Below are 22,646 nucleotides of genomic sequence, written 5' to 3'. Positions count from 1 at the left end.
AAATATCTGTGCCCAAACCCCTACAATTGGTATTGCTCCTGGACAACAACAAGAACCTCTGTCCGTGTAACTGAAGCAATCTGCAGGAGGTGATTGTCCTTGTGATTGTGTGCTGTTTCTTGGATTGGCCTGCAGTGGTTACTACTGGACTTGGAAGAAGAGGAAAAGGACTTTGAAGAGAACTTTTATTTCAACTTGCTAAAGCAATCATCCAAGGGCTAGAAGAGAGCTAGCCTCCTGCTGGAGTCTCAGGCACATCAGACTCCACCACCATCCTCCTGTTTCCTCCCATCGAGGATTTCTATCTGCAGGTGAGGCTCCTGTGAGTTCCAGGACCTCTAGTTCTACTGTGGAGAAGAGAGTGCTGAAAATCGTCGCTAACGCCCGTTAGCGAGCCGCCGCAGCTGAAGAGCGTAAGGAAAATCGTAGCGCTGCTGCCGCCGAGTGCTCGCTACCGGAGATCATCGCATCACCTGTTTGCGGGCTGCCAAATGCTCGCCAACCCGAAGATTATCGCATTGCATGTTTGCGGCCTGAAAGCGCTCACTAACCAAAGATCATCGCATCGAGTTCATCGCTTCACGACATCGCAGAGCGGACGCCGAGCGTTTGCCATTTTCATCGCATCCCATCAGGATCGTCGCTCCCTCGTGGAGCGCCATTTTCTTTCATCGCTACAAGATCGCACACGCAACAGGCTCGGCGCATCATTCTCCCTTCGCGGCAAGGATTTTATCGCATTGCCGGCTTAGCGTGCAGAAGTTTGTCGCTTTGTCCTGCACACAAATCAGCGCATCATCCTCCCTTACGGCAAGGATTCAACGCATCGCTGGTTAGCTTGAGGAAAATCATCGCTACAACTCCTTAGCGACATTTTTGTTGCTTTGCTACAGAATCCAGGAATCTTGTGAGTAAAAGGGTCGCAGTGACCACTGCCTTGAACTGAACTCCTCTTTGCACACTTTGAACTATTTTTGCAGCATTTTAAGAGTAACCCTATTTTCCTAGTATTGTGGATTTTTACTGTTATTGGTCTTGTGTTAAGTCTATATATAAAGATACTTATTTGATACTACTTGAGTGGTGTCCCTTTGTAGTGTTTTTCACTGTGTTACTGTGTATGGTCATAAATGCTTCAGACACTGCCTCTGAGATAAGCCTAGATGCTCGTGCTACGTTACCACAGGGTTGAGCAGGGGTTATCAAAGGGTGTAGTCTGCTTACTCTAATTTAGGAAGAAGGATCCCTACTTGGACAGTGGTCAGCCATTGCCAACTAGAGACCCCCATTTCTACCACAGTGTATCAACCAATGAGGCCGCAGTGCCTTGCGTCAAAGGGAGAGAAAACAAATTTGCCATATCTGCAAAGAAATGGCACATTTTTTCTCTCACTCGGCGCTGGTGCACTTTTAGCTGACATGCTCCAATGCACACAACTTTAACCGTTGTGGAAGGGTTTAAGTATGTTCTCTCTAAAGCATAGGTTTAGTACCAGGTTTTGTTTGGGCCCTTCCAGTCCAAAAACTATCATTCAAAAATGTTCCCACTTTGTATGTGTGCTGTACTATTCACTAAACAGGCAAAGTTGGAAAAATAAAAAGAAATGAAATCTTTTCTCCATATCACGCCCACCTGCTTCGCGGAGGCATAAGGTTTCAAGGCAAATCACTGTCTGCGAATGACGGGAGATAGGGCTTTGTGATAAAACCCATTGGAAACCTAAACCTATCAGTGATAAAAATGAACTCTTGACGCAAAGTAGCGCATAGTGTAACTTTGAGCTGCTTTCGGGAACTTTCCAACGCAAACCCAGTGAATCCCACACCGTCATTTTGTACAAACGGGTTTAAATATCTTCCGTAATGTAAAGATTTAGTAAATTGCAGGGTCTAACAATGTCACCGGCAACTCTGAACTACAAAGCGAAGACTGACAGCAAGCACCCTTCAGACAGTCCATATGGGAGGGACAGGCACCGTCCACAGAAGCGGGCATCTTAAGGTCAGGCAAAACCTATCTGTTTCAAGCCCGGATCATGGCTCAGCCAGTGGCTATTAAGGCACTAGGGGGAGTAGTTTACCCAGTGCAGTAAAGTGATAGGAGTAGAGACTGTTGCAGGTAGTGACTGACATCAAGTGCGTGTTTGCAGCGTGATGACGATTGATTGTACGTCGACGGCGAACGATGATGCGCGTGGGGTGAATTTCGTGCACGGAAGAAAGCTTGATACTGGCGCACGTTTACAGTGAACGTCATTAGTGGGAGGAGCCGAATGTAAAACATGGTGGCCACCAGGCGAGGTACTGTGATCGAGCCATCGGCAGAATCGGAAGACTCGGCTGCCCAGGTAAAACCTGACTGAGCCCTGTGGGCACGTGTTTACCATTTTTAGCTGCTCAGTTGGAGGGGCGAGTTGTGGATGATGATACCAAACGTTTGGCACGTTGAACGGGTTACTCGGGATAGTTATTTATACGTGGATCATTCGCTTTTGAAAGTTTTCTAATCGTTACACACATGGTGTGCCTAAAGTGGGTGAGGGGTTGTAGATCGTAATGTGCCTACTGGCAGACTGTGAGATTCACAAGGTCCAGAGGAGTCACACAGTGTGTGGGACCTTTTACAGCCAATTCGTTACTTTCTTGGCACCTATAAACAGTTAGCTTAGTTTTTAAGCCCACGTTTACCTTTTCTCAAATGAAATGTGCGTGTTTGTTTTGGCTGTGTTTCAGACTCGCACGTCATAGGTTCCCTTTGCAACTATGCGTTAAATTATAACTGAACAGTACCATTTACTTATAAATGGACTGTACGTGCGAATGCAGTCTTTGCACCCTCACCCCCTGAACAACCCCAGCGATAGTAGACAGAATGCTTCCCACTCACTCATCGTGGTTGCCTTAACATCATTCAGATATCCTGCTGATAAGTTGCAGATTTTTTTTATCTGTTTCCAGTTGCCTATATAGTCGTCATTCTGCGCTTTTAAGAACTCCAGATTTTTAGAACTCAACACTAAATACTTTCTTTCCGAACACTGTCTGTTGCAAACAGTTAAAATTTAGCTACCGCTTTCAGGAGGTTCGTCTTTCAACTGAATCATGCACCACGTTTTACTGTGTTATTTATTTTGTGTAATTACTACAAATATTGAGATCATATACTGATTATTTTGTGTTTTCAGTCCTCGCGTAGAACCCGCAATTGTGTATAATAAATAACAGTTTTTGTTTGTTTTTTGACCAGATCAGCCATGGAAGGCTGTAAATGTGTTGTTTATAAAAGTAACAAGAGTGGTGTTCCCAAATTTAATCGCCAACACTAGAAATGAAATAGACACCGAGAAGTACTTCCAGTGCCTGAGAACTTGGCAATTTAACTGCGTGCTTCATTGTCACCTTTCCAGCATCTGATAGCCCATTTCAGAACACTAGCGTTTCTGTAGCACGCCATCAGGAAGCACGTGGGACACTATTATTTTAGAGACCGAAGAAGCTTCAGAAACAGGCACTGGCAAAGCCAGATCCTGCCATTTGGCTTTCCCAGTGGGTTTTAGGTCTAGCCCACTGGCAGCTTTTAGCTTTTCGCTAGGCAAAAGCCTATTGTAAACTATATCAAAAACTTGCAGTGCGGTTTGGCCAAATACATTGGTTGGTTTTTTTTTATTATTTTTTTTATTTGCGTGCTTTTTAGGTCAAGCCCATGGTACGTGCATGCGCGCCTTCACTTGGGACGATCTATTATAAAAAGGGGCTTTTAGCCCTCCAAATATTTACCGTTGGTTGGCTTTATAGAAGCTCTTATTTGGTTGCTACTCATTGCTCAGCTCGTCACTTTAACTTTGTTCTCTTTCTGCGCTACTCTGTTAAGTAGAGCTTAGATGAAGTACAGAATCGCTTTATTGGTATCCTTCCACTGTTACCACGCCATGAACAGTAAAAGAGAGCGTCATTTTCAGCCATGCATCTTGAGCAAATGCCCCTAAATGTTTGCTGTTATAATAAAACAGAATGCAAAGACACGATGTGCCAGTGACGGCAAATCTAAGACACAAGTTTCTGTATTATAATAACCAATTATTTTACAACTTTTCACAAGTTGGTCAACCTAAAGGAGATAAGAATCCTTTTTCTAAAGCAAAAGGATTGTTTTCTCCTTCGGTCGACCGGAGGGTTCTTAGATTGATCCAAACAAGTTGGGCGCTATAGTTTGTGTAAAGTTCTGTGTCAGCGGAGGGTTAGCCCATGCTCTGCAGAACCTCTTCACTTCGATATTCATTAAATATTTCTTCCTAACTGAGCTGCAATTACAGCACCAATAGCTTGGCTTGCCGTAAAAACGACAACTTCTTGCGTGCGTTGAACCCGCCCCTCCTCCAGAAATTTACTGTCACTTGCGTTCTTCATTACACTTCCATTCTACTTAACCAAGATGTCAGAAAGTCTTTCCTTAGACTTGAATGTAATTATCCTTAGAACTGGTATAAGAATTTAAAACTGTCCTACAACTTCGGGTGAGGCGCTTAGAATTAGGGATGCTTTTCGACATCAAATAGCACTGACAGAAGCTGCTGTGATGTACAGGAGCATTCAGTACCCTTACCTTGACAGCAAGAGCTGCTGACTATGGATCTGGGGAACCAGGTTCGAGCCTTACCGTTGGCTCAAAATCTTGTGATTCTTGGTAAGTTGCTTGATCTCCCCCATGCCTAAAAAAAAAAAAAAAATGATTGTGAATGTGTTATGTAACTGGTGTTCACGTAAACCCTTTCAATACCTTCAGGTAGAGTTTGCGCTTTATAAAACTATAAAAAATGCATCCTGACATTGCCTGTCATCCTCGCAGAGTGTGCTAGCGCACATTTACTGATCTACGCCCATGCCCTCCATATTCTTCTTCCCTGCCCCCACACCATTGTATCCTACTACCCCGCATTACTCTATACCTCAGAAGCTGCTTTTCCCCCTCCAAACCTTCTCCTTTACACCCCACTCAAAACCACCCCACTTTTCTTTATTTTATTTTAAACTTTGCTTTGCTGTTACTGCATGTGTATGATAGAAGTAAGTCCTCTGCCCCAGTAAATCTTTAAGTGCCAGGTGTGACTGCTATGCTTCATGTGTGAAAATATAAAGTTGTATGCTGACTTAATAATTTTGCATGACTTGTGATGCACTCACTGAGTCTGACCTTAACAAAGACATTATCTGAACTTCAAGACTAGCTACAAAGAAAAAGAATTGTAATCACTTTTTTTTTTTAAGTGTTCTTTCTGCATTATGTTGATGACATTAATGCTGGTCTGGCAACGTTAACTTAACAATCATTATGTAACCGCTGCGATTTGCAGCGTTTAGATACTGCTGTTCTCTAGTATAAATGACATTCATATGTCAATTTTAGTAAACCTGAAGCTGTATCTCATAATGTATATTCCATAACAATAGGGAGAAGCCCACAAATGCAAGTGTACAATTAGAAGGACCTTAACATAGGGTCTCATATCCCAAGTAGAGTCGAGAAACCGTTTAAGGAATTTCAATCCTTGACAGCAAACATCACAAAACACATCTATTGGAGTGCTCATTCTTTATTTCTTTGCTTCCACTTAAAAAAGGGACAAGGACACAGCCGTGTTTCGTCCCAAAAAACATAGGGACTTCAAGGCTGTTAAAAGAAATATAAAACAAAAACTTAAGCAAAACAGCACGGACACAAGCTGCAAAATAATAATAGGTGCACAAGAAAGTGACATTACACGCAAGGAGTTTAAAACCACACCCAACAGACAGTGCACAAATAACATCAGTACTGATACTGGTGCATGTGAGAACATCTCAGCCTAAAGCATTGCAGTGCACATAAGCATCTTAAATATTGTCAACGATGTAATTATAAGAAACAAATGAAGCACAGATAGAAACATTTTGTTATATTTTAAGCATTTCAAACAAAAACAACATGCAATTATAAATATTACAGCTTAACCCCTTCGACGCTTATGACGGAACGGTTCCGTCATGCACGTCGGTTGGGCTGTGCTTATGACGGAACCGTTCCGTCATGGCCCCACCCGCGCTCAGAACCTTCAGCACCGCGCGGAAATCCGCGCAGCGCTGAAGGGGTTAATAACTGGACAGATCAATTAGATAAGTTAAATCCCATAACTCGGAAATAACAAAAATATTTCTGTAATCTTTTCAAGCATATCGTCTGTGGATAAAAAACATAGAAAACCCAAAGGATTCAATTTACTCTTTAGGCTAAGGAAACCATCCTCCAATAGAAAAACCTAAAAGAGTATAGAACTAAACGCACCTAGTAGTTGACAAATCAAGTAATTTGGCTACCATAAAATTTAGAGGCATGTTGAGAGCCCATAGTGAATTCCTGTCTTGCTTTCTCGTCAGAACACATAAGCAGGGCTTCAAAGCACCCGGATACTACGTGAACACTCTTCAAAATAAGACTGCACACTTTACCATACCAAGCAACAATGTAGATAAAGCTCCACACTCATTTGCGAAGTAAAAATAAATATTTATTGAGGCAACTTCCCAAATAGTAGGAATGCATATGTAAAATGAACGCATATAGTAAATGCATATACACAAGAACAAATGTATAGAAAGATAACTGTATGCATGCAAGAATAAGTCATTAGAATATGGAATACTTCAACAGCTGTTTCTTTCATCATCCTATCAGCATGGCTGGAAGAACCCGCAGACAGTCTTGACAAGAGCTCTCAACCGGGACCGGTTTTCACGTGGTGCGTCCACCCCTGAAAATAATTCTTTTCAAAACGCCAAGAGGTCTCCATCTCTATACTCTTTACTAACACAGTCTTATAGAAGCTTCCCCTCCCTTCATCTGCACTGTAGGTGCTGGCTGCACTCTCTGTGGAGAGGTCACTCACCAGAGCTGGCCAGGCACAGATGATAGTCGCGGCAGAGTTCTTTTCTTTTTCATCCTTGGGCTGCGCAGCCCCCACTGTCCTAGCAGCTTCTCTCTCCTGCTCTGTGAAGTGAAAAATATAAACATTTCTGTTTGTTTGCAAGTAACACAGGCCTGCCTTCGTTCAGGAAGACCCGGCCAGACAGACGCAAGATGAAACAGTGAATTAAAGCAACATGGAGTCCATGGTAATCACATGATCTCACAATGTATATATATGCCTGTAGCATAACAATTCCTTGAAAAGAAAGGTATGTATACCATATAAGCAAACCTGGCCAGCACAATGAATTGCATCTTATTTGGACACAGTACCTCTGCTTCTACTGCAAATAGCACAGCTCAAATCCTGCAAAGTGACAAAAACTAGTATATAGATAGTGTGCACAACAAAGTGTCCCACTCAAAAGAAACTAAGTGATCCAATGGGAACTGTACTGAAGAGAGTGAGTGTACATGTAACCTCAAACGTATGACACATAGGATGGCACATAGAGACTACATCAAGCACCTTAATAATACACAAAGAAGAGTGAATAATTTTGATAGATGCCCTGTTGACTAACAAACGGCAAAATGGTTGTCTAGCTTTCATTACCACATATAACTCATCTAGCCATCAGATATGATGAATACGGAACAGACATTGGAAACTTCTAGCCGGTGTTCCGATTTGGAGCCTGCTTTAAAGACAAACAATTAGTTATTTAAGAGGTCACATCATAAAAGATAATATCAGTCCAAGTTACGTTCCTTCAAATAAGAATGAAAGAACTATGATATGGCTACCACAACAACCTAAAGGCAGTTTTTCTTGTACTACAGGTCAGCTTGGTATTAAAATGCCTACTTTCAAGTATAATACAGCATATAACTATAAAATCACTGCTGTACAACATGGCTAAATAAACTACTCGTTTTATCAAAGTTGGACGAACCCAAAGGTGTTGGTACGATCACTGTCAGACAGTGCTTGGGAACCCACTAGGTAAGTTAAAAGACCCCTCACACACCAACCTAGTTGGTGTCATGCTTCATCATTGGGGTCCCAACCGGGTGGCCTAATGCCCCCCGGTTGTGCTACAACGCCTGGTGTGGTGCAAGGGTGTGATGTAGTGAAAGTTTTAAAAATATCTCCGAGAATCCTTGCCGTGGGAAATTTATTGTTGGCGGCTCAGGATATGTTAAAAATAAAATTATGTGGTGCAACTACGAAATAAATTAGTTTCTAATAGTTGTATGTGTTGTAGGTCTGCATGTTTCAGCCCTCATCGAGGTGTCAGGGGCTTTCGTCAGGACCAGTGAGTGCAGTGAGTGGCAAAGTGAAGGGTGCCACGTGAAGGGTGAAAACATTAAAAAGGTTTATTACCTACACACTCGCTAAGGTGTGTGGACCAGGTGTCTGCGAATGTGCGGACACCGCAGCGGAAAAAGACCTGTGGGAGGAAGAAGACAGCACAGAAACATGTATAACAGTGACATATTGTGCTGAGTATCGCAGCAACTATGAAATGCAATCTTACGTGCTGTGAGGAAACGAACACTTTCGGACGGTCGTACCTGTCGCAACACACACACTGTGCTTGTGTGGCATGCTGCTAGAAGGGCTTTGTCGAGGGCAAATCACTAGCAAATGCTAAGAGGACGCAGGTCCCCCTATAGACTCTATAGACAAAGTGGTGATAAGCAAGACAAAACAAGCAATACAATCAAGCAATAAAACAGATAAGGGGTGGTGTACCCCTGTGCGACGCGATAGGGAGGGGGGGGGGGGAGTAAGAAAAAGTAATTACACTATGGCTGAGTGAAATCGCTGTTCAGGATGCGGGAGGAGTACGCTCCTCGAGTCACAGGTTCTGTGAGGAGAAAGGTAATGGCATGAGATGCGGGCCGTGGAAAGCAAATGTGATCCACCGAGGAAGAGCGCGCGTCACCTTACTTGATCGTGGAGCTGCACCTACTGAGGTCTCCCGGGTCCCAGATGGTGAGGGATCCAAGGTGGAGGGAGAATAAATAGTTATGGGCTCAATGGAGATAGAGCTTCCCTTCGTATTCAAAGTAGTTTTCTTTGAGCGCAAGAGTTGCACATTTTAGTACAAAGGAAGGAGGGGTGCGGTATTGCCAGTCGGAGTCATTGAGAGCCTCTTCTAGTACTCTGAGGGTATCATCTTGTGGGAGGCTCGTGTACAAGCTCTCTACATCAAGTGATACCAAAAAGGAAGTATTGGGGTCGTAGTGAAGGTCTTGGGTATCTTTTAGGTATGTGCTGGTGGACTGGACCAATGGTTGTAAGAAATGGTCACAGAAGCGTGACAAGGGTTCCAATAGGGACCCGATGCCTGAGACGATGGGACGTCCAGGGGGAGGGGTTTTGTTCTTGTGGATTTTAGGAATAGTATAGAAATATGGTATTTTGCATTGTGTGGTTGTGAGGAATTTGGCCTCATTCTTAGATATCTGGCCAGTGTGTTCCGCATCGTCCACTATAGTTTGTATGCGAGTTTTACTTCCTTTTTGGTATCACTTGATGTAGAGAGCTTGTACACGAGCCTCCCACAAGATGATACCCTCAGAGTACTAGAAGAGGCTCTCAATCACTCCGACTGGCAATACCGCACCCCCCCTTCCTTTGTACTAAAATGTGCAACTCTTGCGCTCAAAGAAAACTACTTTGAATACGAAGGGAAGCTCTATCTCCAGAAGTACGGCACTTCGATGGGGAGCGTCTTCGCCCCCAGCATAGCGGGTTTGTACGTATTCAATTTTGAGACCAAACATCTCCTCAATAACAATTTTCCACGCATTCCTCAAACCAAAATCGCGATGGCTTACTAGAAAACTACATCAAAGAACCTACAAGTCCGCCACTTACATGCGTGACCACCTACAATACGGTGACCAACAAGGTTGCCCAAATTATTAGAAAGAACTGGAGAATCCTGAACACAGGCAATCTCAATTGGGAACCTCCCCTCTTGTCAAACAAAAGAGCCAGAACCATTAAGGACACCATAGTATCTACTCGACCGTCTCCCCTTCCCAGAACCGCCAACACAGTTCTAAACGCCTGGGGCCTTCCCAATATCAAAGGGCATTTCCCGTGCGGCAACTGCAGTGTCTGCCACATCACCGAGACGACCAAATACCTTAATCTGGAACCTGGTAAAACATGGGAACTACGCAAGCACACGAACTGCAACACAGAAAATGTTGTGTACCGGATAACTTGCCCATGCAACCTCATCTACATTGGCATGACCACTCGCAAAATAAAAACCAGGATCTGTGAGCACCGCAGCACAATACGCTGCAAGAAAAACACCATGAAAATGACCAACCATTTCCTAGAAAAAGGCCACACGACCAATGATATGAGATGGGTTGTTCTTAGACCACAACCTACCCAACATCCAGAGTCGCCTCTTGGAACAAGAACAAAGATGGATATACCGTCTGTCTAGCCACGTCATTGGCTTAAACGACAATATCCCCTGGAACAGTCTCAGGAGATCCTAACCTCGCTGATTCATTTACTGGCTTGGCCCAAACTATAGTCACCAAGCATTGATCCCTTTCCGGTTATCCAGTCCTCCACATGCCTGCCAGTACCACCAGCTCCCCCCCCTTCCCCTTTTTCTCTATTTTGCCTCCTGTCACCTTGGCGCGCTCGCGGGCACTTGCTCATCGGCATAAATATAGCCATTATTGCTCACTGCCAACCTGACATCTATGTGCCCACATGCTCGGCGCGGTTTCACCTCCCATTGGCCCGCCGCCACTCCAGCGCTGCACAATGTCTCTATTGCGCACGCGCGCATGACTAGCCGCCCCCCCACCTTAACGCATGCGCGGTACACTCGCTTCCTCCCACGCATGCGCGTGTAGCCAACACTCCGGCTCGGCATTTGCGCAGGCTCCACTTTCCAGCCCGCGACCTCCGGCCAGTCAGCACGTACCCCATGGAGCCCATTACTATTTATTCTCCCTCCACCTTGGATCCCTCACCATCCGGGACCCGGGAGACCTCAGTAGGTGCCAGGCGGGTGCAGCTCCACGATCAAGTAAGGTGACGCGCGCTCTTCCTCGGTGGATCACATTTGCTTTCCACGGCCCGCTTCTCATGCCATTACCTTTCTCCTCACAGAACCTGTGACTCGAGGAGCGTACTCCTCCCGCATCCTGAGCAGCGATTTCACTCAGCCATAGTGTAATTACTTTTTCTTACTCCACCCCCCCCCCCCCCCTCCCTAGCGCGTTGCACAGGGGTACACCACCCCTTCCTCATACCCAGCACCAATTAAGCAACGCGCACTGCCGCTCAGCAAGTCAAACCTGCTAGCGTTCACTGGGTACCTACCCGACCATTTTAGTCAGAGGCCTCACTGTACCACCACCTATATGCCTGCTGCATTCACCCACCAGGCACCCTACGTGCATAATTTGCACCCTTATCTGTTTTATTGCTTGTTTTGTCTTGCTTATCACCACTTTGTCTATAGAGTCTATAGGGGGACCTGCGTCCTCTTAGCATTTGCTAGGGATTTGCCCTCGACAAACCCCTTCTAGCAGCATGCCACACAAGCACAGTGTGTGTGTTGCCACAGGTACGACCGTCCGAAAGTGTTTGTTTCCTCACAGCACGTAAGATTGCATTTTATAGTTGCTGCGATACTCAGCACAATATGTCACTGTTATACATGTTTCTGTGCTGTCTTCTTCCTCCCACAGGTCTTTTTTCGCTGCGGTGTCCGCAAATTCGCAGACACCTGGTCCACAAACCTTAGCGAGTGTGTAGGTAACAAACCTTTTTAATTTTTTTCACCCTTCACGTGGCACCCTTCACTTTGCCACTCACTGGTCCTGACGAAAGCCCCTGACACCTCGATGAGGGCTGAAACATGTAGACCTACAACACATACAACTATTAGAAACTAATTTATTTCGTAGTTGCACCACATAATTTTATTTTTAACATATCCTGAGCCGCCAACAATAAATTTCCCACGGCAAGGATTCTCGGAGATATTTTTAAAACTTTCACTACATCACACCCTTGCACCACACCAGCTCCGCTGTAGTCAGGCGTCGTAGCACAACCGGGGGGCATTCGGCCACCCGGTTGGGACCCCAATGATGAAGCATGACACCAACTAGGTTGGTGTGTGAGGGGTCTTTTAACTTACCAAGTGGGTTCCCAAGCACTGTCTCACAGTTATCGTACCAACACCTTTGGGTTCGTCCCACTTTGATAAAACTGATAGATATAGATATATATATATATATATATATATATATATATACAGGGAATACGGACGCACCCTACGCCTCCCTGGTTCTCTCATTGTTCTCTATAAATAAACTACTAACAATGCCAATAGCTCTTGCAAAGGTAGACCGATTTGCTTTGCCAATGATATTTGATGGTTTCTCTTGTCCAGCTTACATTGGTTTCTCCATTTCTTGTGTTTATACCTCCCCTGGAGCATAATCTATTTACCAACCTTTTGGATTGGATGACTTTATCCTTCCGCTGCTTGCATCTAGCGAATAGCTTTTTTCTTTTCCTTTCCGTACTCATGTAACCTCATGTTTTTTTATAGTTCTCCCCATGTGTGTTGCTATCCTCCTCCAAACATCTACCCTTCATTCTTCCTGTTGCTCCTTCATCCTGTCTCCCTCAAGCTTGTCCATTGCTTTCCCCACACGTTTTTTGAAATTTTTTAATTTTAATTTGTTTTAGATCTCCCCAGGCACATTGTGAAGCTCCTCTGTAGTTATCTTGCTCACTCTGAATTGCTTCCCCAACATGCTCCATCATTGCCACCTCTGGCATTTTGAGGGCCCTGCAGCTAGTTGCTCATTAGCCATTAATTTCTTTACGGTCCTTCTAGGCTTCATTTAAAAACAACAACAAAATAGCACATAATTGTGCATGCGTATGCTTGCATGGTGATGCATGCGTCTTACATTCACACACCTATGAAATGATGCAGGCATTGGCTGTGTGATTGTGCCCTTTTCCCTCCTTTTTTTTATTTTTATTATTATTATTTTGGCCAAAGCTCCACAACAACACAAAGAGAATTGGCAAGGTCAATTGGTCCAAAAGGCAAGACAATGGCTGTGCGATTGCTTGTTAAACATGATGTTAACTATTAACAAAATTAAAAAAACAGACGTATACAAATTCAATAGGCTTCCACTTTTTCAACCCTTTTCTGTAAATAAGCGCAATGGCAGACATTTATCAAATGGTTTTGGGGGTGGTTAACTAAGCATGTAGATTAACATACCCGTTACATATGTTCACTTGCACTGGTTGTTCTGTTCTCTGAGCCTGTATCAAGTCTAATGTATTCAAAATTAGTAACTTTTGCACCTTGACACTATCATACCATGGCTGTCAACAATATGCCAGGGATTACCACCATTGTTATACAGCGAGGAATATAGTCATTTACATCGCATGAGTTTACGACGCATGCCGTTACAACGCCGTTGTTACAGCGGTCGCATTGTTACATCGCAGTACCATTGTAACGCAAGTCGTTATAACTACTTGCTCTAGGGGGCGCGCTGGACCTAGGACTAGTATGATTCACTATTCCAACTCCAGTGTGCGCAACAGTAGGGAAGGTGTTGGAATAGTAAATTATACTATTCCTTGGTTTAGAGCGCCCCATAGAGCAAGTTTTTGAAACTACTTGCGTTGTAATGGTACTGCGATGTAACAACTCAGTCATTGTAACGTCTGTGTTGTAATCGCATGGATTGTAACGCATGCGATGTGATGGCTGTTTCCCACAGCAAGGATGTTGCTGGGGTTTGCTACCAGTGTGTGACAGCAGCATCTTGCCAGGTATCACCATCATTGTGTCAGGGCCATTATTTTGCCCAGGATTTCCACTATTGTTCCAGGACTAGCATGTTGCCACGAAGTACCACCAGTGTGGACCATATTCTTTGCAGAGATTACCTTCATTGTACCAGAGCCGGTATTTTGCAAAGGATTATACCATTATGTAATGGTCTGTTTAGCAAACAAAAATGTCTTAACGGGTATTACTCGTGGACAAATTTCTTTCTAGAAGGCAAGCACATAAAATTTGCAAAAAAGAAACAAACATGGGGACCTTAATAGTTATGGCAATTCAATGCAAAATTTAGTCTATATTGAGCGGCAATAACAAGTATAAAGAAGAACAATATAACTCAGTTACATTGAATGTGTTATGTAACCTGTATAGACTTGTGCATGTAGGTGTTCGTAAGGAAATGAAGTGAAAGGCACAAGTGAAAAAAATATATACAGCAAAAAAAATTTGCGGGAGAAAACGATTGTCAATATATACAAGGGACTTCTGCTGTTTACCATTTATTAGCACACAATTATGGCTACAATTGGTTTATTTGAACAATGATAGTAACCCCAATAGTAGCACTGATTGGTCGACTGCATTTCAACCTGTATTAACTTCAGGTCATCTTCAGGACCAGGTAACACGTTTGCAGAAGTGCTGCATAAAAAAGAGAGGAGTCGAGAAAGAAAGAACAATTGTAAAAGGGTGGGTAGGGGCGTAGGAGGTTAAAGAAAAGGGAAAGCAGACACAACATAATCAAATTACCAATATTACAGCAAGAGACGGCGATCCAGCAGGGTCAAGTTCCAGGGTCACAAGGGAATGGATGGGAGAGCGATACCTGGGGAGGGAAAAAGGAAAGAACAGATATAGCTGGTTGGCTGAAAATTAGCGAGTACCATAGAGCAGTCAACTTAGGAAACTTCCTGGGAGTAAAGGACCCCGGTGAGAGGGATGACTCACCAAAGGAAGTGGCAGACAAGTTAGGCAGGGGAATTGAGCGAGCCTCGAGTACCATAGAGCAGTCAACTTAGGAAACTTCCTGGGAGTAAAGGACCCCGGTGAGAGGGATGACTCACCAAAGGAATTGGCAGACAAGTTAGGCAGGGGGATTGAGCGAGCCTCTCGTCCGAGTGGTAAGGATCCACAGAAACGATGATGGCAGTCTTAGGCAGGATAATTAATCGTGGTGAGCCTCCGGTGCATATAACGGAGGCTGAGTCGAAAGTTGCTGCAGCAGTGGGCAAACAGGAGGGCTTGTCTGAGAAGTAGGAGCCACGATACCGATGATGGCAGGATAGATCAATTGGAATGAATATATCGGGATGAGCTTCTGGCGAAACCAACGAAGGCTGCGGCAAGGGTAGGTAGCTGTTTGAAATATCGTAGGAAAAGGGGGGGGGGGGATGTCAATGTGAGAAAACGAGATTGTACGGTGCGGGTGGGCAGCATGAGCCGGAATGGGTATAAAAACCTACTTGTGAGCACCGGTTTTGCCAAGAATGAAGAAATGGGGGTTGGTCAACTCGATACAGATCTGTCTGTGGCTACTAGCAAACCGACATCAGTCCGGTGTGGGGAAAGAGATGCAGAAACTCAAAAAGAAAAACCCGAGTGGGCCCGGTGAGGTCAAGTCGACCAATGTGCGCTATTACATTGGGCCCGAGGGAGACTGGGAGGTGGAAAGAGGAAAGTTGAAAAAGGACAATACACAGCTAGGAGAGGGATACCAGGGGGTAGAGAGAGGGAAGGACCGAGGAAGACCGTGCAGCAGCCATCTATATCCCTTTTAGGTCTCGCCTGACCCAGTGCATGCGCTGGTCTGGCGAGACTCATTGAGAGGGCTCCAAAAAGTGCTACCAGGCCAGCCTAGAGCTACAGTGCATGTGCGCGGCCGCACGCGGTGCGCTTTACCGCGATTACTTTCACTTTCGCGGCCGCACGGCTTGTTCTACTCGCAATAGTGTTATGCAGAAGTACACCATAGTTTTCTGTGATGTATACCTTATACAGAACCTTTTTTCAAACTATGTCCCAGCACTTATCTAGCTTTTTCATTGCTTGACAGAATGTTATTTTCAACAAAACAAGTGCGCGCAAATTATGTTCTTAATAAATGCATACATTCGAACCCACAAACCTTGTAAGTTCTCGCATTTCACGCAGTCTTTGGGGTCATGTGTTTCGTTGTATTTAAGTTGCTTCCATGCAGAAGCTTGTCTGATTTCATCGTCATCTGTGGCGCCTCAGTCACCATGGGCAGAAAGCAATGTGCTGTGCCAAGTTCAGCATGCCAGCCAGACCGAAGGCCTGAGAAAAGAGACGAGGCGGCTGAGCCCGCCCAGGTCTGTCCTCAAGTCCTTCTTCTCCCTTCTCATTAGCAAGTAGCAGTCTCTACCTTCTTGTTGCTGCTTACAACCATTCGATTAAATCCGTATTTTGATGTTTAGAGTAAGTATTACTTTAGCTTATGTTAATGTAATCTTTTTTTCTATTTCTTTTATTATAAATTAATACAATTACAAACCGCTTCAGGTCTTGTAATGCAGCATTAACATTAAGGATGAATGAATATGTTAAATTAAAATTACTGTTACACCTTCAATTTTCAAGAGGAGATTAGTAGCTGGTTTGAATAGCTTGCAACCTCAATTAAAAAAAAAAAAAAAAAATTAAAAAAACGTTTAATGGCTTGTCATGATGGTCTTAGTTTCTGATGTCCCTCCCCTTAATAACCTTGCGGGACAGTTTGTGTGATGTCACTTCCTCTCACACCTGTGATTTTTGGAGTAACAGTGCTAGGGTCGAGAAGAAGTGGAGAGCTCTTGCGAAGAGGCAATGACTAAACGTAGTGCATGATTTTCACCTCTTTACATTTCGAACATTTTAATGAGGGCATTCTGCAACTTGACTTTAATATATATTTGTTGGGACTTATATCGGCGTATCTTCAGCAATTCTGAATTGACCGCAAAATAACCTGCTGTAGCCCCCCTAAATTCGACGATTTCGCAAATTAACGAGGCAATTGATTTCAGAAGCGAAGTGTAAAATCACGTGCTCCTTAAATAAATGACTTAAAGTATTTTAAAATTAATGGCCTAAATGTCAGTGTTATGACGAGTTTGTAAGTCATACTGAGGATGTAGTTATTGAAACATTTGCAGTTTTAACACCGTGTTTTCCAGAATATAAATTATTTTTTTGAGATTTGGTATTGCACTGGAGATGGAGTTACTGATGAAGGTCCTTCCTAATTTTTGAGGGCCTTTACTTATTGTAGTATTGTTTGTGGTCCAGTCATAATAAATGGTTTTCAGATGGCTTATTTACTACAATGTTTTGATAAAAGATTCATAGAAAATGTGTAGATGTTAATGTTCATATTTTTTTAAAGTGCCACCGCATTTTTGTGATTTACCTACTTACAGTAGCTCATTTTTGGCAGATAAGGGTAATGACTCAGTGACTACTTGGACAGCATCATGGGCTTGGGTCGAGTGGGGAAGCTGTTGTTTGAACCGTGATCTCCTGGTTCGACAAATTTTAAGTTAGTGACGAGGTCTGACCTCCTCTTCTGATTCCAAAGAAATCAGTTTTCTTCCACACTTGGGTATAGCATAGTCCCTGGAAGACTTGGGCTGTTGCCAGCTTTTTGGAGTTTATTCGCACAACTGATAATTACATTAGTTTAAGGGAAGAAGACCAGTAATGCTGTGCATTTGGCTGAGTGTTTTTAAATGCCCCTGCTTGTTAAACCAGCTAGTTTGAGGACATACTACAAACAGCATCACCAATACGAGTGCGTCTAGGTGTCCATCGCTAGTGTGAGTTCAGCACTCACGTTGGTGGTTGTTGCATTGGTGGGCACGTGCTGTTGTCGCCATGGGAAGGTGGATTACAGTGGTATTTGATAGACAGTGTATTATCTATTTAGACCTAGTGAAATTATGTCCCGCTCCCAGATTGGAATTCTCTAAGCAGGTAGACTGTGTTGTGTCACCTTAATTCACTGTCTGCGGAAAACAAAATAAACTTGTCTGCAGGGTTTTGGAAAGATTACTGTTCTTGAATTTCATCCCCGGTGCATGTGATGTGGCAGTATTTCAGCTCGGACTGTACTGTTCCAGGTCTAGTTCACCTGTTGTGGTGGTGCCAAGTAGTAGGATCGTCTAGATTGTCGGTGATGAACTCTTTTCAAAACTGCTCTGATTGTGGCTGTTTAGGGAGGGCGTGGAATTAAAGACCACTCCAGGAGCTCCTCATTTCCTGATAGATGTGGCTGGAACTACATGGCAAGGAACAAACAGAGGTGTCTGGCTGGCCTTTGTGTAGGATCTCTGAGTACTCCTAATTTAGACATCATTTGTTGGCTCCCAGCCAGGTTTGGATTTGAAGAGGCTATTTGTGTTCTTCATAAGGTCTTTGTTGAGTTAGAGCAGGACATTTGATGATGCGGTTTGTAGTTTCCATGAAACTAGCTCTGATGGGGCCTGAGAGAGTTGAGGGACACTGACAATCCTTGGATACCTCTGATGATGGCTGCATTTTATCATTATAGGACTGCTTGGAATTCTATAAGAGAAAAGGATTACATCTTTATTGAAGCTGGCTCTTTTGTGGCCACTGGGTGGCTGTCACTCAGCAGTACTTTTCTACATATGTGGTGCAATCTTGCCCACTGGTCCCTTAGAGTTAGAGTGGTGTGGCAAGACTCGTGGTTCTCCGGCACACTTTTACTCAACTTAGTTGCACTCAGTGTATATGGTAACCCAAGTTGTTGGTACCCATTTTGTACCGTTATCCTTCTCAGTGGTACCTGATTTATCTTCCTCAAAGTGTATGTGCTGAGTCTTTCTTAAAGTGCCTCAAACCTGTGCCTCACAGATTGTAAAGAGTAATCCTCAGTGGTGTCTTACTGCCTTCGCATTGGACACTATGACAACAGTCATTTTGCGTCTTTTAAAAGTCTTGGCTAATTTGCACTCCCATTTCTAACACGTTATGAATGTTGTTGTTGCTGTAAAACCTGTTTGTTTTCACGAACTAGTTTGTTTTTCACTGGGGCATGACATGCCAGTGCAGATTCTTTCTGCTGCATGGAGGTGGAACAGGATTCCTGCTATTAGGCAAGTTTGCCTCAACACATCTCTGTAAACAAGACACACGCTCAGAAAAATCAATTGAAAAGGCTTCCACGGAAGGGGCGGTTGCATCCACATTCCAAAATTGTACCACGGAAGGGGCGGTTGCATCCACATTCCAAAATTGTACCATGACTTTGCTTATTTTTTTTATATAATAACACATTTTGTGATTAGTCAACAAGGGGTTAGGTTTTCATGCATTAGTAGTTTGAGTTATGAAAGGGTTTTACCTATCCAGTGTCTGTGGGCAAATGTGTTGATACAAAAGGGCGTGAAGCAAAGTGCATACAAAATACAGGTACACAAAAAGTGGAAAGGGATGCAGAAATCATTAATTAAAAAAAAAGAAAGCAAATGCTGCTCAGACGTCATGGGATTTAGATAGGCGTTTGGTTAAGGGAGGTCAAGTAAAAACAGTTGACCAGTTAGGTACGTCGTATAACCACTAACACCCCCCCCCCCCCCCCCCATTTGTTCTTGGTGTCACCCAATAAGGCAGTGGAGGATAGAGGGACATGGAGTTTGAGTGTTTCAAATGACCTGGGCAGGGGTGAAGGGTGTAGGCATACATGTGTTTGCGCTAGAGGAGCTTAGGTGACTGTTTATGCGCAACACAATTTAGATACAGCTGAGAGTGTATATTTCAGCTGACCTAGATGTAAGCAGAGCAGTGACTTAGGCAGGGATTGGCAGAAGGGATGTAGTTTACTTTTGCTCACAAGTGGGCATTGTATGTCAGTTGACAGAGGGAAGTGGGAGTTCCTGTGTGTGTGTGTGTGTAGTAATTGAATATATTTTCACTTTGAGACACAGTAGCCTAATCCCATTTTAGGATTTACAGTACTGAGAACAGATTTTTATTTGCGTCTGACTAAGGCTTAATTTTGTAATTAAATAGGCTGTGTGGAATTTTCATAATGGACAACTTATATTTATTAATTTGCATTTTGATTGGTGTTCTGATTTTCGGTTAATCAATACATTTGCATCAGATTTTCCGTGGGTTGTTACACCAGTTTGATATTGAGTGTCATAATTAGACTTGGTATTGGATTTCCAGGATAGCACAAATTTCCCTTTTAACGTCATCATTTCTTTCCTTAACACATTACTACAGAAAATAGTATATGACAGTGTTAAAGAGTGGAAACTGCAGTATTTTCAATTTAGCATGGATAAAAATGCATCAAGGCAGGGATGGAATGCATGACGTCACTGCCGGGGCGGGATAGCTGTCACTTTTTGCATTAAGGTATCCCAGAAGTAGCAGAAAGTCATCCCGTAAAGTATCCATGTTTTTGATGCCTTGATCCCAGTTTTATCAGAAGTGATTGTGTTCTGAGTTAGGAAATAACTGTCCCAGAGACTGTCTTCAAGTTGGCAAAGTTCTTTATTCTCTTGAGATCTGTACAAATCAGTTTAGCTGCGTTGTTTGTTCATCTGGGACCTATTCGGTCTGTGCTGGTTGTTTGCTGATGATGAGGTCAGGCTATATCAAGTGAACGTACCAAAGTTATTAATATGTGCTTCCCGTATTGTGGTGATGAATAGTTCGGGAGCTTGCAAGTTCAGTACTTTTTAACATTTATAAATTGCATTGCTTCCATAGACTAGCCTGCACAAAGGGTGCATTCCCAATTACATTACCTTCTGTCTTGTGCACAGTGTTAACTCCTTCCTCAAAACTCAAGCAACCCCTAATCAAAATGATGCATGCTAGCAGTAGAATGTAAAAGGAAGAATTCACACATGTGCCTCAGTTTGGAAGACACAAATGGTGCAACTCGTGGGCTCAACTTAACTGGGGCAGGTATTTTCTAAACCAGGTATAGTTGCGTTGTAGTAAAAAGTATGTCATTCATGGGGCTCCCACGCATGCGCCCTTCTTCTCCTGTTCTCCTGGTGAGGTAAAGTAAGAATGGGGAGTACCATTACACTTCGGGGGGTGACTTCCCCATTCGGTGAAGCACAATTTTCCATACAACATGTTTACCTTTGTGGAATTAAAATCATGCAAAAAATTTAAAAGCACATCTGAGTCTATGATACCAAAATAACACGTGCTCGTGTTGCAGTTATTACAGATGGTGCTTGCCAAAGGCGAGTGTGGTTCTGTCAAACATGCGTGAGATCTTTGAGCGAGATTTTTTTTAAAATAAAAATTGCCTCTGGTTCAATAAGAGTCAATGGGGGGAAATACATTCTCCCGATTTTATTTTATTTTAAATCTCCCACTTACCTCTTCTAAAATGTTGGCATGCACGAGCGAGAAGTGAAGCAGACCACATCTTGACGTAATCCACTTTGTCTTGTTTGAGAAGGCAGCAAGAAATACCAGTCCGGCATGTTAATGACACATCAAGGGTGGCAATTATCCTAGAACAATGGGCTAGAAGACAAGGGAGCTAAATCTCACTTATTGCTTGCCCAGAATGCCAATGGATGTTTAGGTTACTGGCTTGTAGCTGGTTAAAACGTAAAGACGACTCCTTTTATTTTATTATGCTATGTATATTGGGTCAGAAGTTCCTGTGTATTACCATGGTGTTTCCAATCTCTTCATCTGGTTGCTACTGCCAGTAAACAGCCCTGTCTTCTGTGTTCCTCTTTAGGCCAGAGCTGTCCAAGGTAGATTGGGGAGTTGGATCCTTTATGACACCCACAAACCTTCATGAACGTAAACAGAACTCATTTACATAGTCAGCAGTTATCCTGAAAATCTGGCATGGATCCTACTGTCCTGGAATCTTCACGCAATTTGCAAAGCTGTCTCTTTTGTCAGTGTTGCTTGATGCCTGAATAATCCAAGGTTGTATTCAATTTTTTAATCCTTAACCTTAATCTGTCCCTGCGTGCTCCCTCTCCCCGGGTTTTTTTTTTCTTAAGACACAGAGAGCCTCTTGTGGGCCTCACTTCTCTAATGCTTCACATAGCTGGTGATGTTGTCTCTGAGGTTCATTTAGCACACTGTGGCGATATATGTTCCTGAGCTATGTACCTTTTCTGATGCTTCCTGCAAATTGATGGAGAGAAGAGAGCCTTGTCAGTACCCGCTTCAGTGTTTCAATTGCTGCGGGGCAGAGAGAGTCCACACATCGCGCTATCACCCTGATTACAAGTGAGGCGTTAAAATCTGATATATATTTATATATAGTAACTATCCTCTGAGTTTTGTAGTCTACACACACCCTCACAATATTTCAAAATGTAAATTTAGGTAGGTCAACTTACTGTAGAATATAACTTTGAACCATGGCAGGGTTACACCCTCGCGCATATCCAAGATCCTGTCAGTTGTATGATTCTGAATTAGAGAAGTGCTCTAGGGAACCATCAAGAGGGACAGCCACCTATGCCCCAATATTCCTCCGTCACACAGGTGATAAGAGGAAAACACTGAAAACCAAATAGACGTTCCCGAGCAAGAACAAGGCAGTTGAGCCAGTAAGCAATAGTTCTCAATAAGAGTGACAAGAATAATTCAGAATCCAGTGAATCAAACAAACAGGTTTCTTCTAGTTACATTTCTCACAAGGTTCAACTATAAGTAGAAACAGACCATTAGTATGATGTAATTCAGATAGAAAAAATAAAAGACCATAAATTGAGAAGAGCAAAAGGATATCCACCCAGTGAAAAAAACCCGAAAATGAAGGTGCTAAGCCACACCCGTAACCAAGA

The 22,646-nt window shown here is 43.4% G+C and overlaps 1 protein-coding gene across 1 annotated transcript in view; it reads left to right on the top strand.

Moving 5' to 3' along the window:
- Nucleotides 1-2,153: 2,153 nt before the first annotated feature.
- Nucleotides 2,154-22,646, top strand: part of DNTTIP2 (deoxynucleotidyltransferase terminal interacting protein 2) — a 94,071-nt gene continuing 73,578 nt past the window's right edge. The window contains exon 1 of the mRNA XM_085605795.1: nt 2,154-2,348. Coding sequence (XP_085461921.1) covers nt 2,283-2,348 — 66 coding nt within the window. The 5' untranslated portion in view covers nt 2,154-2,282. The remainder of the gene's footprint in view (nt 2,349-22,646) is intronic.

Source organism: Triturus cristatus, chromosome 1_2 (genome assembly GCF_964204655.1).
Source record: "Triturus cristatus chromosome 1_2, aTriCri1.1, whole genome shotgun sequence".
NCBI classification, from domain to species: domain Eukaryota; kingdom Metazoa; phylum Chordata; class Amphibia; order Caudata; family Salamandridae; genus Triturus; species Triturus cristatus.
Note: the sequence above shows the minus strand (reverse complement) of the source record. Positions and strands in the feature narration are given on the sequence as shown.